At 64.5% G+C, this 17,057-nt stretch overlaps 2 protein-coding genes and 1 long non-coding RNA gene across 5 annotated transcripts; all 3 read right to left on the reverse strand.

Annotated features, from left to right (window-relative positions):
* Positions 1-466: 466 nt before the first annotated feature.
* LOC310890971 lies at positions 467-1,721 on the reverse strand. Its single transcript, XR_014577369.1, has 2 exons — positions 1,569-1,721; positions 467-1,447 (listed from the first exon to the last, which is right to left on the reverse strand). It is a non-coding gene; the product is annotated as an uncharacterized lncRNA (long non-coding RNA).
* Positions 1,722-1,737: 16 nt separating this feature from the next.
* SMUG1 (single-strand-selective monofunctional uracil-DNA glycosylase 1) lies at positions 1,738-4,506 on the reverse strand (the record flags this gene model as incomplete). Its single annotated transcript, XM_083853286.1, has 3 exons — positions 4,456-4,506; positions 3,036-3,640; positions 1,738-2,340 (listed from the first exon to the last, which is right to left on the reverse strand). The coding sequence occupies exons 2-3, from the start codon at positions 3,627-3,629 to the stop codon at positions 1,738-1,740; spliced, it is 1,197 nt and encodes a 398-aa protein (XP_083709412.1). The 5' UTR covers positions 3,630-3,640; positions 4,456-4,506.
* A 1,442-nt stretch (positions 4,507-5,948) lies between these two features.
* CBX5 (chromobox 5) lies at positions 5,949-15,509 on the reverse strand. Of its 3 annotated transcripts, none has more exons than XM_083853283.1 (5): positions 15,356-15,509; positions 8,643-8,820; positions 8,013-8,193; positions 6,860-6,957; positions 5,949-6,660 (listed from the first exon to the last, which is right to left on the reverse strand). In XM_083853283.1, the coding sequence occupies exons 2-5, from the start codon at positions 8,777-8,779 to the stop codon at positions 6,510-6,512; spliced, it is 567 nt and encodes a 188-aa protein (XP_083709409.1). In that variant the 5' UTR covers positions 8,780-8,820; positions 15,356-15,509; the 3' UTR covers positions 5,949-6,509. The 3 variants fall into 3 exon arrangements, with proteins under 3 accessions (XP_083709409.1, XP_083709410.1, XP_083709411.1); XM_083853284.1 differs by lacking the exon at positions 15,356-15,509 and adding an exon at positions 15,141-15,303; XM_083853285.1 differs by lacking the exon at positions 15,356-15,509 and adding an exon at positions 14,694-14,714.
* Positions 15,510-17,057: the final 1,548 nt, after the last annotated feature.

The raw sequence follows: 17,057 nt of genomic DNA on the forward strand, positions 1-17,057 counted from the left end.
ACACCCCAAAATAGGGGCATACCCCTATCCTATGTCCCCAAATAGGGGCGTACCCCCCCACTGTACCCCGAATTTGGGATGTACCCCTACCCTGCACCCCAAAATCAGGGCACACCCCATCCCACACCCCCAAATTTGGGATTTACCCCCCATCCTGCACCCCAAAATCGGGGCACACCCACCCTACACCCCAAAATCAGGATGTATTCCCCCCCCTGCACCCCAAAATCAGGGCACACCCCAAATCGGGATGTACCCCCTCCTACACCCCAAAATCGGGGCACACCCCATCCCACACCCCAAAATCACTGTGCTCCCCCCCCAGCACCCCTTAACCGGGGCGCACCCCCAAACCGGGCCGCCCCCAGGCCGTGCAACCCGTCCCAGCCCCCTGCCACGGGGGGGGACACCCCTGGGCCCCCCAGACCCCACAGCCGGGGGTGGCACCCCAAAACGACACGGAGGCTGCGGGACACAGCGTTTATTGCGGGGAGGGGAAACTGAGGCACAGCGGGGGCACGGGGGGGACACGGGGACCCCAACGAACCCCTCAATGCTCTCGTCCCCCCCCCAACCCCCCAGGGGACGGATCCGTGCCTCGGTTTCCCCCGAGGACTGTCGAGCAATCCCCTAATAAAAAAGTGGACCCAAAATGGGGGATTTTAGAGGAAAAAACGGGGCGAAAAGCCCCAAAAAGGAGAGGGATCGAGCGCTGGGCCCCCCCTTGTAGGGAAACTGAGGCACGGGGGGGGGTGCTGGGAGCGGGGGCCCTGTTGGATGCAGAGCCTCACCCCAGTAAAATCCAGCCCGTTTAGCGTCAAACTGGTTAAAACTGGGAGGACTGGAAGGACCAGGATTATCGGGGTTGGCCCTGCGGCAAGGGGAAACTGAGGCACGGATCCGTTTCCTGCTAAGGAAACCCCAAAACCCACCTAAATGGGGGAAACCGAGGCACGGATCCGTCCTCTGTGCCCTCCTAAGGGATACCCCAACCCCATATAGCTGGGAAACTGAGGCACGGACCCGTCCTCCGTTTTCTTCCCCTAAGGAAACCCCAAAAACCCTACCTAAACGGGGAAAACAGGCACGGATCCGTCCTACGTTTCCTCCTAAGGAACCCCAAAATCCCATATAAGTGGGGAAACTGAGGCACGGATCCGTCCCCTACCTCCTCCTGAGAGACCCCAAAACCCATCTACATGGGGAAACTGAGGCATGGATCTGTCCTCTGCCTCATCCTAAGGAAACCCCAAAATCCCATATAAGTGGGGAAACTGAGGCACGGATCCGTCCCCTACCTCCTCCTAAGAGACCCCAAAACCCATCTAAATGGGGAAACTGAGGCACGGATCCCCCTCCTCCTAAGGATACCCCAACCCCATATAAGTGGGGAAACCGAGGCACGGATCCATTCTCCACCTCCTGCTAAGGAAACCCCAAAACCCGTCTAAATGGGGAAACGGGGCACGGATCCGCCCTCTGTCTCACCCTACGGAAACCCCGACCCCGTGTAAGCGGGGAAACTGAGGCACGGACCCGTTTCCTGCGAAGGAAACCCCCAAACCCACCTAAATGGGGAAACCGAGGCACGGATCCGCCCCCCCCCCCCATTTCCTTCCCCTGAGGAAACCCCAAAACCCCATTTAAGTGGGGAAACCGAGGCACGGACCCCCCTCCTCCTACAAAACCCCCCCGAACCCCCCCCAAAACCCAAAACCCGAGTCACGCCCCCCCCCTTTACCCCCTCTCCACCTCCCCCTGCCCCTCCCCACCCCCCTGTGCCCCCGAATCCCCCCCGGAACCCCCCCCGTCCCCCTCCCCGAGCAGCTCCAGCACCCCCAGCTCCCCCAACCTCGCCCTGGCCTCCTCCTCCCAGCCCCTGTTGGCTCGGGCACTGCGGGGCGAGGGGTGCGGGATGCCCTCCACCCTAACGGCCAGCCCGGCGGCCCCCAGGGCCCTCCGGGCTCGCTGCCGGGCGTAGCCCCCGACCCCCACCACCAGCGTGACCCCGAGGAGCTCCACGGCCCGCGCCAGCGCCCGGTCGCAGAGCGCCACGAGGCGGGCGCGTTGGGCCGGGGGCAGCTCGGCGAGGGCCAGGTTGCGGCCGCTGGGGGCGAGGAAGAGGAGGGGGCAGTGGTTGTGGACGAAGCAGTGGCGGAAAAAGCCCCGGGGGTCCGGGCACAGGGAACGGAAGAGACCCCAAAAACGGGCGCCGCTCACCTCGCTACGCCGGCAGCTCCAGCCCAGCACCGGGCGCTTGGGGTGCTCGGCCGGGGGTCTCCGAACCTCGCCGCTGACGCCCAGCCACTCGCGGACGTGCCGGGTCTCGCCGAAAGGGACCTGGGGGGGGCGGGGGGGAGGTAAGAAGATGGGGTGAGGGTCAAGGATGCGGGGATGGGGGTCGTGCACGCTGTGGACCCCCGCCATAGGGGGTCTTTGGGGGAGCAAAAGGGCGGAGGGCGCTGCCCCAAAGCGCCCCGGGGGGCTCGCTGCCTCGGTTTCCCCAGCTCTGGCTCCGTGGGGACACCATAAAGCGTCCCCTATACACCCCACAAGCACCCCCGGTCCCACCCGTGCCTCAGTTTCCCTTGTTTTAGGTTCCACGGGGACATACAGGGTCCATAGGCACCGTCCTGTGGCTACAACCACCCCAAACACCCCAGTCTCCTCTGTGCCTCAGTTTCCCTCGCCTTAGGCTCTGTGGGGACAGCACAACATGTCCCCTACATGCCCCACAAGCACCCCTGGTCCCACCCGTGCCTCAGTTTCCCTTCCCTTAGGCTCCACAGGGACATATAGGATCCATAGGCACCATCCTGGGGCCACAGCCACCCCAGAGCCTCCTCCGTGCCTCAGTTTCCCTGCCCTCTGGCTCCATGGGGACACCATACAGCGTCCCCTACGCACCCCACAAGCCCCCCTGGTCCTGCACGTGCCTCAGTTTCCCCCTCCCGCCCCACTCAGCGGGATCCCAGCCCCGTCCCGACCCCGCTGCCCCCCCCCCCTCCCCGTGCCTCAGTTTCCCCCGGCCGCACCCCGGTCTGCGCCATGCCGAAGGGGCCGGGGTTCATGCCGAGGAAGAGGACGCGCTTGGGGCCGCGGCAGTAGCGGCGGACGAAGTCGCGGTGGGGCTCCCAGGCGTAGTCCAGCGGGCGGTACACGTGGCTGACGGGCGCCCCGAAGGGCGGCAGCTCCTCCAGCAGCGCGCTCTGCTCCCGCTCCAGCCGCAGGAAGCGGCCGGCCAGGTCCTCGGCCTCCGGCACTGCGAGCACTGCTGGCACTGCTGGCAATTCTGGCGCTGCTGGCAATTCTGGCGCTGCTGGCGCTGCTGTCAATTCTGGCGCTGCTAGCACTGGTGGCGCTGCTGGCACTTCTGGCACCGCTGGCACTGCTGTCACTTCTGGCACTGCTGGCACTGCTGTCAGTTCTGGCGCTGCTGGCACTGGTGGCACTGCTGTCACTTCTGGCGCTGCTAGCTCTGCTGTCAATTCTAGCGCTGCTGGTGCTGCTGTCGCTGGTAGCACTGCTGTCAATTCTGACGCTGCTGGCACTTCTGGCGCTGCTGGCACTTCTGGTACCGTTGCTGCCCCCGGCACCGGCCCCGCAGCGCTGCCCGGGGTCACCTCCATGCTGCCATCGCCTGGGGATAGAGCGGGGGGGGGCACTTATGGAGCGGGGTGGCTTTGGGGGGTACGGGGTGGGTTGGAGGGAGTTATGGGGGCGTATGGGGGGTACAGGGGAGTATAGGAGGTTATGAGAGGTGTATGGGGGGGTTATAAGGGGGTATGGGGGTTATGGGGGGGGTATAGGGGCATATAGAGGGGTATAGGAGGTTATGGGGGGGTATAGAGGGTTATGGGGGGGTAGAGGGGGGTTATAGGAGGTTATGAGGGATATGGGGGGGCTATAAGGGGGTATGGGGGGGTACAGGGCCTCCTGGGGCTCCCCCATGGGCATTAAACAGGCACGGGGGGGCCCCAGCGACACGCTGACCCCGGAGCCCTGCCCCTCACGGGAGTGCCAAGTGCCCCCTCACTGCCCCCAATGCCCCCCTAACTGCCCCCAGTTGCCCCCCCGCCCCTCTACCTGCCCCCAAAACCCCTCTAACTGCCCCCCACTCCCCTACCTGCCCCCAATGCCCCCCAAAATGCCCCCCCAGGCCCTTCCAAGTGCCCCCCGCACCCCCCATCTGCCCCCAAAACCCCTCTAACTGCCCTCCATGGCTCCCTAACTGCCCCTCTACCTGCCCCCCCGCCCCCATAACTGCCCCTAATGCCCCCCATGTCCCCCTACCTGCCCCCAATGCCCCCCCCAATGCCCCCTCGGGCCCTTCCAAGTGCCCCCCAAGCCCCCCCCACCTGCCCCCCCCGCCCCCTCACAACCCCCAAGCACCCCCCCGCCGCCCCCGGTGACGTCACGCCCCGTCACGACCCCCCGCGCCCACCCCGGGCCTACCCGAGCGCCGCGCCGGGCCCCCTCCAGCCTGGCCCCGCCCCCCGCCCTGCTGACCCCGCCCCCTGACCCGTGACGTATCGCCGCCGCCACCGCTGCCGCGCGGGGCCTGCCGGGAGTTGAAGTCCGCGCCGGCCCTTTGTCTGCCGCGGCCCCGGGGCATCACGGGAGAATCCGGAGGGGCGGGGGCGGCACCCCGCGGGCTGAGCCGCGGGGGAGGGGGCGTGGCTTGCGAAGACCACGCCCCTTTCCAATGGCCACGCCCACAGGGGGCGGAGCCTCGGAGGCGCGGCGGCGGCGCAAGGGCGACCCCTGGCGGGGGAGGGGCCCCGGGCGCCCCCCGGGTCCCCAAGGCCACCGCTGGCCCCAAGCCACTGCTGGCCCCAGGGCCACCCGTGTCCCCAAAGCCACCCCTGTCCCCAAAGCCACCCCTGTCCCCAAAGCCACCCCTGTCCCCAAGGCCACCGGTATTCCCAAAGCCACCGCTGTCCCCAAAGCCACCCCTGTCCCCAAGCTGTCCCCAGGGCCACCGCTGGCCCCAAGGCCACCACTGTCCCCAAGGCCACCCCTGTCCCCAAGCCACTGCTACATCCCCAGGGCCACCGCTATTCCCAAAGCCACCGCTGTCCCCAAACTGTCCCGAGACAACTGCTGTCCCCAGGGCCACCGCTGTCCCCAGGCCACCAATGTCCCCAGGGCCACCCCTGTCCTGAGGCCACCAATGTCCCCAGGGCCACTGCTGTCCCCAGGGCAGTTATTCCCAAAGCCACCAATGTCCCCAGGGCCACCACTGTCCCCAAGCCACTGCTATGTCCAGGGCTACCACTGTCTCCAGGGCCACCGTTATCCCCAAAGCCACCGCTGTCCCCAAGCTGTCCCGAGACAACCGCTGTCCCCAGGGCCACCGCTGTCCCCAAGTCACCAATGTTGCCCCCAGGGCCACCACTAGCTCTAGGGCCACCCCTGCCCTGAGGCCACCCCTGTCCCCAGGGCCACCCCCTTCTCACCAAAAGTGTCCCCAAGCACCGCGTTTGTCCCCGGTGACCCCAGTGCCCCCCAAGCACCCACCCGTGTCCCCACACCCGTGTCCCCCAGCCTGGCACCGCTGTCCCCACGTGTCCCCCATCACCCCCTGTCCCTGTCCCCTCACCCCCCGGAGGATCGGGCCCTTCACCCGGGGGTGTGGGGGGGGTTCAGCTGTCCCCCCCCGTGTCACCTCCCCCCCCCGGTGTCCCTTCCTTTACCCCCCCCCCAAAAATGTCACCTCCGTGTCCCCAAACCGCAGCACCGCGCCGCGCCCGCCAGGTGGCAGCAAAGGAGCGGCCGAGGAGGGGACCCCCCCCAACACCCCCCCCCCCCCAAACTCCCCCCCCAACAGCTGGGGGGGGGCACAGAGCACGGGCCCCCCGCCGCGATGGGCAAACTGGGCCAAACTGGGAGCACTGGAAGGGTCCCCGCTGTGTCCCTGTCCCCCCCCCCCAGACAAAGCATCCCGCTCCTGAAAAGTGACCCTTTATTGGAAGCAAATACAAGGGGGGGGGAAGGGGGACGGGGGGGGGACACCCCGGGTGCGGGGGGGGACACCCCGGGTGGGAACACCCCGGGTTAAAAACATCGACGTTAAAAAAACGGCAAAAAGGGTTTTTTTTTTGACCACCCCCCCCCCAATCCTGGCCCCTTCCCCTCTGGCTCTAGAGGGGGGACACGAGGGGGGGGGACACACCGCAGAGGACCGACCCCGTCCCCCTCCCCCCCCCAGCCACTGACAGCCACCAGGTTTTGTCACCCCGCGGCCGACCCGGGGACACGGGGACCCCCCCCCCCCGGGGTGACAGCGAGGAGGACAAAGTGGGGGGGGGACACACGCACACATGGGGACACCCCCGCGGGGCACCACCGGCCCCTGCGGCGTCCCCGGGGAGGGGCAGGGCCAACCCCGGGGACACGGAGAGAGAGGGAGAGGGACGGGGATTTTATTTTTTGGGGTGGGGGGGGGACGGGGGGACACGAGAGGCTGCCCGGGGGGGGCTATGTACAGCGGGGCCCCGCGGGCGCCTTTAGCTCTTGGCGGCCTCGCGCTCTTTGCTGTCCGTGTCCTCGGGGTACGCGTGCCAGGTCAGCCGCTCCTCGTAGAAGGCGATGACAATTTGGGGACATTTCAGGTTCGCCTCCTTGGCCAGCACCAGGTCGGCCTCGTCCGTGTCCTTCCTGAGGAGGGGGGGGACGGAAAAATTAAAGATGGGGTCAAGGCAGCGCCCGCCGTCACCCCTCGGGGGTCGCTAGCGTTGCTCCAGCCCCCTTTTTCCCCCCTAAACGGCCCCAAAAGGAGCCTGGGGGTGGGCGGGGTCGTCCCTTTCGGGGACAACGGGTGACGGGAGGGGACCCCGGGGACGCGCGGCGGCCTCACCACTTCATGAGGAACATGAGGTCCCCGCACGAGTCGGTGGCCCCGATGATCTTCTCGGGCTCCAGCCCTCGCTCGAAGCCCCGGGCGATGTCGTTGCTCTGCGGATTTTTTTTTTATTTTTATTTTTTTTGGGGGGAAAAAGCAGCTTTTTGGGGGGCGCGGCGCCGCAGCCAGCCTCGGGGGAGGAGGGGAGGCTGCCCCCGTAGTGCCTGGAGGTGACGGGGTTGGGGACGGCCCCGTGGCGCTGGTGGCACCGGGGGAGGGCACCGGGTGCCCGTCCTCACCCTTGGGTGCCTGTCCCCATTGTGGTGACACCGGGTGCCTGTCCCATCGCCACGTCCCTCTCCCCATCACTGTGTCCCCCCCCAAAATCATGGTGACACCAGATTCCTGTCCCCATCACTGGGTGCCTGTCCCCACTGCGGTGACACCGGGTGCCAGCCCTCTTACCGTGTCCCTCTCCTCGCCACCACGTCCCCTCTCCCCATCACCGTGTCCCTCCCAGAACTGTGGTGACACCGGGTTCCTGTCCCCATCGTGGTGACCCTGGGTGTCCCTCCCAGCTGTGGTGACACCGGGTGCCAGTCCCATCACCCCAAAATCGTGGTGACACCAAATTCCTGTCCCCATCATCGGGTGTCTGTCCCTGTTGTGGCGACACCGGGTGCCAGTCCTCTTACCTTGTCCCTCTCCCTGTCACCACGTCCCCTCTCCCCATCACCGTGTCCCCCCCAAAATCGTGGTGACACCAGATTCCTGTCCCCATGACTGGGTGCCTGTCCCATCGCGGTGACACTGTGTCCCTCTCCCCATCCCTGTGTCCCTCCCAAAATTGTGGTGACACCGGGTTCCTGTCCCCATCGTGGTGACCCTGGGTGTCCCTCCCAGCTGTGGTGACACCGGGTGCCAGTCCTCTTACCGTGTCCCTCTCCGTGTCACCGTGTCCCTCCCAGAATTGTGGTGACACCGGGTCCCTGTCCCATCGTGGTGACCCTGGGCGTCCCCCCCCAAATCATGGTGACACCAGACCCCTGTCCCCATCCCCGGCTACCCGTCCCCGCAGCGGTGCCACCACGCCCCTTTCCCCATCACCAGGCCCCCCCAAAATCCCAACGAGCCCCCCCAGACCCCCCCCAACCCCATCCCCCCTCACCTCCCGCTTCTTCTTGGCCTTGATGTCGTCGGCGGCGGGCAGCCCTTTCCGCTTGCCGCCCTCGGCCTTGTCGCGCGGCCGGGCGCCGTCGCCCTCCTTCATCTTCTTGTATTTTTTCATAAACTCCGAGATCAGCTCCGGGCAGTCCAGGTTCTTCTCCGGCTCCCACGTGTTGTGCTCCCTGCACCCCCCCAGAAAAAAAAAATATTAAAATAAGACACACAAAAAACCAACGACAACCCACCGAGGAGCAACCCCCACCACCCGAAAAAAAAATAAAACACACAAAAAATAAAAACACACACAAAAAAACCAACGACAACCCACCGAGGAGCCCCCCCTCCGAAAAAAAATTAAAATAAAACACCAAAAAAAAAACCACACACCACAAAAACCCAACAACAACCCACCAAGGAGCCCCCCCCCGAAAAAAAAATTAAAATAAAACACACGTACACACAAAAAAAAAACCAACGACAACCCACCGAGGAGCCCTCCCCCACCCAAAAAAATTAAAATAAAACACAAAAAAAACCCCCAAAAACAAACAAAAAACAACGCCGAGGAGCGAAAGCCGCCCCTCGCCCCCGTTTTGAGGGAAAAAAAGGGGTTTTTTGGGGGGGCGCTTACTCGGAGAAGCCTTTCCACTTGAGCAGATATTCCACCTGGCCCTTCACCACGCGCCGGTCCAGCACCTTCTCCACCACATACTCCTCCTCGTCTTCAGAGGACGAACTGTCTGCTGTCCTCTTGCTTTTCTTGCCCATAGCGCAGCAGCGGGCGCCCACGCACCGACGCCACCCAAGTCCTGCGGGGTTGAAGGGGCACAAGTTAGGGGGGACCCCAAAAACAACCCCAAAACCTGCAGAGAGGGAGGCGAGGCCGAAGGAGCCAAGGTTTCCGCTCTGTGGCTGCAACAGGAGAGCCCCAGATCCTGGTTTTTGGGGGTTAAAAGCCCTTCAGGGGGGCAAGGAGACTCCAAAATTCACAGATGTGTGAAACGGTCTCGAAAAAAAACCTTGGAAGGGGCACAAGTTAGGCGGGACCCCAAAAACAACCCCAAAACCTGCAGGGAGGGAGGCGAGGCCGAAGGAGGCGAGGTTTCCGCTCCGTGGCTGCAAAAGGAGTGCCCCAGATCCTGTTTTTTGGGGGTTAAAAGCCCTTCAAGGGGGCAAGGGGACCCCAAAATTCACAGATTTGTGAAATGGTCTCAAAAAAAAACCCTGGGAAGGGGCACGGGTTAGGGGGGACCCCAAAAACGGCCCCAAAATCCGCGAGGGGGGAGGCGAGGCCGAAGGAGGCTAGGTTTCCCGCTCCGTGGCTGCGAAAGGAAAGCCCCAGATGGGGGGTTTTGGGGCTAAAAGCCCTTCAAGGGGGGTGAGGGGACCCCAAAATCCAGAGAGGATTTGTGAAAAGGTCTCAAAAAAAACCCTCGGAAGGGGCACGGGTTAGGGGGGACCCCAAAAATGACCCCAAAACCTGTGAGGAGGGAGGCGAGGCTTCCACTTCGCGGCTGCAACAGAAGAGCCCCAGATCCTGTTGTTTTGGGGTTAAAAGCCCTTCAAGGGGGTGAGGGGACTCCAAAATTCACAGATTTATGAAAACATCTAGGGAAAAAAACCCTCGGAAGGGGTACAAGTTAGAGGGAACCCCAAAAACGACCCCAAAATCCATGAGGAGCAAGATGAGGCCGAAGGAGCCGAGGTTTCTGCTCCGTGGCTGCGAAAGGAAAGCCCCAGATGGGGGGTTTTGGGGTTAAAAGGCCTTCAAGGGGGTGAGGGGACTCCAAAATTCACAGATTTCTGAAATGGTCTCGAAAAAAAACCTTGGAAGGGGCACAAGTTAGGGGGGACCCCAAAAATGATCCCAAAACCTGCAGGGAGGGAGGCGAGGCTGAAGGAGCCGAGGTTTCCGCTTCGTGGCTGCAAAAGGAGAGCCCCAGGTCCTGGTTTTTGGGGGGTTAAAAGCCCTTCAGGGGGGAGAGGGACCCCAAAATTCACAGATTTGTGAAATGGTCTCAAAAAAAAACCCTGGGAAGGGGCATGGGTTAGGGGGGACCCCAAAAACAACCCCAAAATCTGCGAGAAGGGAGGCGAGGCTGAAGGAGCTGAGGCTTCCGCTCCGTGGCTGCGAAAGGAAAGCCCCAGGTCCTGGTTTTTGGGGGTTAAAAACCCTTTAGGGAGCGACTGGACCTCAAAATTCAGAGAGGATTCATGAAAAACTGTCGGAAATAAACCTCAGAAGGGGCATGGGTTAGGGGGGACCCCAAAATCCGTGAGGAGGGAGGCGAGGCCGAAGGAGCCGAGGTTTCCGCTTCGTGGCTGCGAAAGGAAAGCCCCAGATGGGGGGTTTTGGGGTTAAAAGGCCTTCAGGGGGGCGAGGGGACTCCAAAATTCACAGATATGTGAAATGGTCTCAAAAAAAAACCTTGGAAGGGGCACGAGTTAGGGGGGACCCCAAAAATAACCCCAAAATCTGCGGGGAGGGAGGCGAGGTTTCCGCTTCATGGCTGCAACAGGAGAGCCCCAATTCCTGTTGTTTGGGGGTTAAAAGCCCTTCAAGGGGGCGAGGGGACTCCAAAATTCAGAGATTTGTGAAAACATCTTGGGAAAAAAACCCTTGGAAGGGGTACAAGTTAGAGGGAACCCCAAAAACGACCCCAAAACCTGCAGGGAGGGAGGTGAGGCCGAAGGAGCCGAGGTTTCCGCTCCGTGGCCGCGAAAGGAAAGCCCCAGGTCCTGGTTTTTGGGGGTTAAAAACCCTTTAGGGAGCGACTGGACCTCAAAATTCAGAGAGGATTCGTGAAAAACTGTCGGAAATAAACCTCAGAAGGGGCACGGGTTAGGGGGGACCCCAAAAACGGCCCCAAAATCCGCGAGGAGGGAGGCGAGGCCGAAGGAGCCGAGGTTTCCGCTCTGTGGCTGCGAAAGGAAAGCCCCAGATGGGGGGTTTTGGGGTTAAAAGCCCTTCAGGGGGTGAGAAGACTCCAAAATTCACAGATTTCTGAAATGGTCTCAAAAAAAACCTTGGAAGGGACACAAGTTAGGGGGGACCCCAAAAATAGCCCCAAAACCTGCAGGGAGGGAGGCGAGGCTGAAGGAGCCGAGGTTTCCGCTTCGTGGCTGCAAAAGGAAAGCCCCAGATCGTGGTTTTTGGGGGGTTAAAAGCCCTTCAGGGGGGAGAGGGATCCCAAAATTCACAGATTTGTGAAATGGTCTCAAAAAAAAACCCTCAGAAGGGGCAAGGGTTAGGGGGGACCCCAAAAACGACCCCAAAACCTGCGAGGAGGGAGGCGAGGCTTCCACTTCGCGGCTGCAACAGGAGAGCCCCAGATCCTGTTTTTTTGGGGTTAAAAGCCCTTCAAGGGGGCGAGGGGACCCCAAAATTCACAGATTTGTGAAATGGTCTCAAAAAAAAAAACCCTCGGAAGGGGCACGGGTTAGGGGGGACCCCAAAACCTGCAGAGAGGGAGGCGAGGCCGAGGGAGCCGAGGTTTCCGCTCCGTGGCTGCAACAGGAGAACCCCAGGTCCTGTTTTTTTGGGGTTAAAAACCCTTCAAGGGGGCGAGGGGACCCCAAAATCCAGAGAGGATTCGTGAAAACATCCTGGAAAAAAAAAGCCCATTTCCCACCAACTCAGAACCCGGCGATAAAAACCCCAACCCAGACCAAAATCTCACCTTTTAGGGGAGTTTTTAAAGGCAAACGAAAAAGGGATGGGGAAGAAAACGGGCCGGGGGGAACCAGGAGCCCCCGTCCCGAACACCGGGACTGCCAACAGCGGGCGTTTTGGGGTGAAATCCCTGCTTAACGGCCAAAACCCTACAAAGCTCAAACCCTGCTGCGGGCCAGATGCCCGCCTGGGGAAAAAAAACGGGATTTTAAGGCAAAGCCGCGCGCCGCTGGCATCCCACGCCGGGCACGCGGCCAGGAGGGATTTTTTTTAACCTTGTTTTTTTTTTTTGCAGCCTTCCCCCCCCCCCTTTTTTTTTTTTAAGAAAACAGCCAAAAAAAATAAAAATAAAAAAAAATAACAAAAATCCTCGGAGCCAGGAAATTCCTCGGCCACCCCATTCCCCGCTCGGAATTTCCTGCCCGTGCCGAAAAGCGACCCCGGCGCCGCCCCCCCGCCACGGGGGCGACCTTTCGGCGGCGGTTTCGGGTGTAAACGGGAGGGTTTTGGGTGTAAACGGGAGGGTTTCGGGTGCCGTGTCCCTCGCAGGGGCGGCAGTTCCCGGGAAAGCCGCGTGTCGGAGTCCTCTCCTGGAGGAACAAAAGAAAAGAGCCGCTTTGGTTCGAAAAGGGCCGCTTTGAGGCAAAAAAGAGGCGGTTTGAGGCAAAAAAGAGATGGTTTAGGGCAAAAAGAGGCGGTTTAGGGCAAAAAGAGAGGCACTGGCTTTTCCATCTTTCCCGTTTCGGGGTGGAAATGGGATTTAATTCACTTCCATTTCCCCGCTCCGGTGGCCGAGGGACCTGGCTCCCGGCCGCAGCCCGCTCACCAAAACCGCGGTTTTTAACCCCAAAACGTCCGCGAGGCAGAACAGGAGCCGGGCTCCTTTCTAGGACCGAGGAGTTTTGCTTAAAAGCCCCGAGAATCCCTGGGAAACCCAAAAAAGTGGCTGGAGAAAGGGGGGGGGGGGCGAGCTGGCGCCACGGCGCTGGCCCCCGCAGCCGCCCCGCTGTGATTTATGGGGCCGAGGAGGCGGCGCTGGGGCCATGGGAACGGAGGAAAAAACCCCGAGGAGGCGGCAGCGGGCAGACGGCCACGGCCACGGCCCCCCCCAGGACCCCTCGGGGGGGATCCCCCCCAAAAATCGGCGCAGCCCTAGCCCTGGAAATCGCCTTTTTTTTTTTTTTTGCCGTTTTTTTGGGGCCGCCGCGTGGCGGGGAAGAGCCGCCGGCGCCCCAGGCAGGGGTCACGCCTCGGTGCACCTCCGGGCGGCTGGAAAACAAACGGGACCGGGGCTGGAGGGCCCAGAAAGTAGCGAAATAACCCCAAAATAGTCCTGAATAACCCCAAAACAGTCCAGAATGTGGCTAAATAACCCCAAAATAGCCCTGAACGTGGCTAAATAACCCCAAAATAGCGCAGAATGTAGCTAAATAACCCCAAAACAGTCCCAAACGTAGCTATATAACCCCAAAATAGCCCTGAACGTGGCTAAGTAACCCCAAAACAGCCCTGAACGTGGCTAAGTAACCCCAAAACAGTCCCGAACGTGGCTAAGTAACCCCAAAACAGCCCCGAACGTGGCTAAGTAACCCCAAAATGGTCCTGAATAACCCCAAAACAGTCCAGAATGCAGCTAAATAACCCCAAAATAGTGCAGAACGTAGCTAAATAACCCCAAAACAGTCCTGAACGTACCTAAATAACCCCCAAAAAGCCCTGAACGTGGCTAAGTAACCCCAAAATGGTCCTGAATAACCCCAAAATAGCCCCAAATGTGGCTAAATAACCCCAAAACAGCCCCGAAGTCTCCTCGGCCCGGCTCGGCTCCCTCCTGTTCTGCTCCCGGGCGATCCCTCGCGTTGGGATTTAAGAGCTGTAAAAAAAGAAAAAACCCTAATGGGCGATGACGGGGGCAACAAACCGCAGCCAGCCTCGCCGGGCGTGAGTTATCGCCCCCCGGGGCCATAAAAACCCCGCTCGGGGCTCCCCGCAGCCGCCTCGCTCCCCTGTGGGGTCGAATGCCTGCAATGGGGTCGTGCTGGCTCCTTCACCCCAAAAAAATGTCCCCCCTCGGGGCAGGGGGAGCGGCGGTGCCGGGGGAACCAAGCCCCCCCCGCGCTGTGTCCACCCGTCAAGCTGTGGGGTTTTTGGGGTGGGAGGGAGAGGGGGGGTCGCAGTGGGATTGGAGAGACCCTGAAGGGGCGCAGGGCCACAAAGGGAACCCTAAAAGGCTTCACCGGGCTCATGGAGACCCCAAGGGGGTGCAAAGCCCCCAGGGGAATCCCACAGCCCCCACTGGGCTTGGAGAGACCCCAAAGAGGGGGAAACCCCCCAGGGAACCCCATGGCCTCCGCTGGGCTCATGGAGACCCCGAGGGGTGCAAAGGCTCAAAGTGAACCCCACAGCCTTCAGTGGGCTCAGAGAGACCCCAAAGAGGGGGAAAGCCCCCAGGGAACCCCACAGGCTCCACCGGGCTCAGGGAGACCCCACGGAGGTGGCAAAGCCCCAAATGATCCCCACAGGCTCCGCTGGGCTTCTGGAGACCCCAAGGGGGTGCAAAGCCCCCAAGGGAACCCCCCCCAGCCTCCAATGGGTTCGGAGAGACCCCAAAGAGGGGGAAAGCCCCAGAGCAAACCCCACAGCCTCCAGTGGGCTCGGAGAGACCCCAAAGAGGGGGAAACCCCCCAGGGAACCTCAGAGCCTCCACCGGGCTCATGGAGACCCCAAGGGGGTGCAAAGCCCCCCAGGGAACCCCCCCAGCCCCCAATGGGTTGGGAGAGACCCCAAAAGGGTGCAACCCCCCCCAGGGGACCCCCCCAGCCTCCATCGGGCTCAGAGGGACCCCACTGGGGCGCAAAGCCCCCGAGCAAACCCCACGGCCCCCACCGGGCTCGTGGAGGCCCCAAGGGGGGCGCAAAGCCCTAAGGCGAGCCCCCCAGCCCCCCACAGGGCTTAGAGAGACCCCAAAGGGGTGAAGCCCCCCCCCCAGGGAACCCCCACAGCACCCACCGGGCTCAGGGGGACCCCACCGGGACGCAGAGCCCCCGGGGCGCCCCCGCTGGGCCCGCGGAGGCCGCGCCGGGACCGGGGCCGTTGGGGGGGGGTGGGGGGCACCGAGAGAGGGCCCCCCTGTGAGGGGAGCCCCGGGGGCGGGCCCAGCGACCCGCCGCCCCCCCCCCATTGGCCGCCGCCGCTCCGCTCCGCTCCCCGCCCCGCCCCCATTCGCTGCCCCTCACGCCCCTCACCTCTCCCAGCCCCGCCCCTCCTGTCTCCTATTGGCCCCGCGCGCTGTCGCTCCCCCCTCCGCCCCGCCCCCACCGCCCCGCCATTGGCCCAGCCGCCCGCTCCTCGCCCCCGCCCCCCTGCGCCGCCATTGGCCCGCGCGCCTGCCAATCCAACCGCCGGGTCCCGCCCCCGCGGCCTGCCCCCCATTCATCCGCCTCCCGCCGCCGGTACCTGGCCGGGGAGCGGCTCCGGCTCGGGCCCGTCCGCCTCGCTCCCGCCGCCCCTCAGCGCCGCCGCCGCCGCTCCGCGCTCCGCCCGCCAAAAGCGCCCGCAGCGCGCAGGCGCCGCCGGCCGCGCTCCGCGCATGCGCGCTCCGCTCCCTCCTCCTCCTCCTGCTCCCCCCTCCCTCTCCGCAAAGCCCCGCGCATGCGCAGAGCCCGCCGCACCTTGGGCGCTGCCGGGCGGGCGGCCCCTCCTCGCCGCCGCCGCCGCCGCCGCTCGGCGCCGCCCCGCCGCCGCCGAGCCGAGCTCGTCCGGCTCCTCCGAGCTCCGCCGGGCCCGCCGCGGGGCAGCGCTGAGGGACGGCGGGGGCAGCCAATGGGGAGCGCTCCGCCCGCGGGCTGGCCAATGAGAGGGAGGCGAGGGGCGGGACGTGAGGGGAGGGAGCCAATCCGAGGAGAGCGAGGCAGTCGCCGGGCCGAAGCGGGAAAAGCGGCGCGGGGCGGGGCCGCGACGGGCTCGCCCAATCGGCACAGGGCGGAGGCGGGCGCTCGCTCGCCTCGCCCAATCGGCGCCGGCGGCGAGGGCGGGGCCGCGAATCTCCACCAATGAGAGCGCGGCGCTCTGCTCCGCCGCCCAATGGCAGGCGGCGCGGGGGCGCGGGGCGGGCGGCGCCGCCCAATGGGAGCGGCCGGGGGGCGGGCGCTCGGCGGGGGCGGCGGAGTGAGGCGGCGGCGCTCGCGTCGCTCGGCCCCTTTCTGTGTCGGCGCCTCGCAGAGGGAGCATCGCGCGCCGAGCCGCCCGCCGCCGCCCAGCCCCTCCCCGCGCCGCGCCGCCGCCATGGCCAAGTCCGAGGTGAGGCCTCCCCGGCCCTGCCGCCTCCCCCCGCCCCGCCCCGGCCCGGGTCCCGACCGCGGCCTCCCCGCCCCCGCCGCCCCTCCGGGCCTGGCGCGCGGGCCCGGCGCGCACTGCGCCTGCGCGGCCCGCCCGCCCGCCGCGCGCTGCGCATGCGCCGGCGGGACCCCTTGGCGGGAGGGCGCATGCGTGAGGGGAGGGGGGCGCGCGCGTCCCCCCCCCCCCCCCCGCTCCGCTCCCCCCTCCCCTCCCCGCGCGCGCGCGCCGGGGCCACGTGCGCGCCTTTGTGCTCGGGTGGGCGATGGCGGCCGCGCGGCGTCTGCGCATGCGCGGCGCGCAGGGTGAGGGGGGGGGCGCCTGGGGGGGAGGGGGGGGAAAGGGGACAATGGGGGGGCCCCGAGCTCGGCCCCGTCCTGCTGTAAGGGGGGGGGCACGGGGGGGGGTTGTGGGGTGCTGTAGGGGGGTTGGGGAGGGTTGCGGGGTGGGAAGGCCCCGGGGATGGGGCTGGGGGGGGGCTGGGGGGGGTAAAAGTGGGGCTGAGGGCTCCGTAAAGCCTCTGCAGCCCCCCCCGGGGGTTATCTGGGGGGGTCTGGGGTATGAAGTGGGGCTGGGGGGTTGTTAAAGGCTCTGCAGCCCCCCCCCTCAAGGGTTTATTTGGGGGTTCTAGGGCAAAAATTGGGGCTGGGGGGTTGGTAAAGCCCTTGCAGCCCCCCTCCCACCCGGGGGGGGGTTTTGGGGATTCTGGGTTATGAAATTGGGTTGGGGTCTTGTTAAGGGCTGTGCAGCCCCCCCCCCAAGGATTTATTTGGGGGTTCTAGGGCAAAAATGGGGCTGAGGACTTGATAAAGCTCAGCAGCCCCCCCCCCCCCCCTCAGGGATTTGTTTGGGGGGTTGTGGGGGGTGGGTGAGGGCAAGGGGCGGGGTTTGGGGTGTTAAGGGGGGGTTGGGGGTGGGGGCAGTGCGGGGGGGCGGTGAGGGAGGGGGTTGGGTCCCAAAGGACCCCCTCAGAGGCTGTAGGGGGGCAGGGAGGGGCTTGGGGGGGGCAGGAGCCCAGGGAGGGGCTGGGGGGGGGCT

Source organism: Anser anser, assembly GCF_964211835.1.
Source record: "Anser anser genome assembly, contig: HAP1_SCAFFOLD_725, whole genome shotgun sequence".
Taxonomy (NCBI): domain Eukaryota; kingdom Metazoa; phylum Chordata; class Aves; order Anseriformes; family Anatidae; genus Anser; species Anser anser.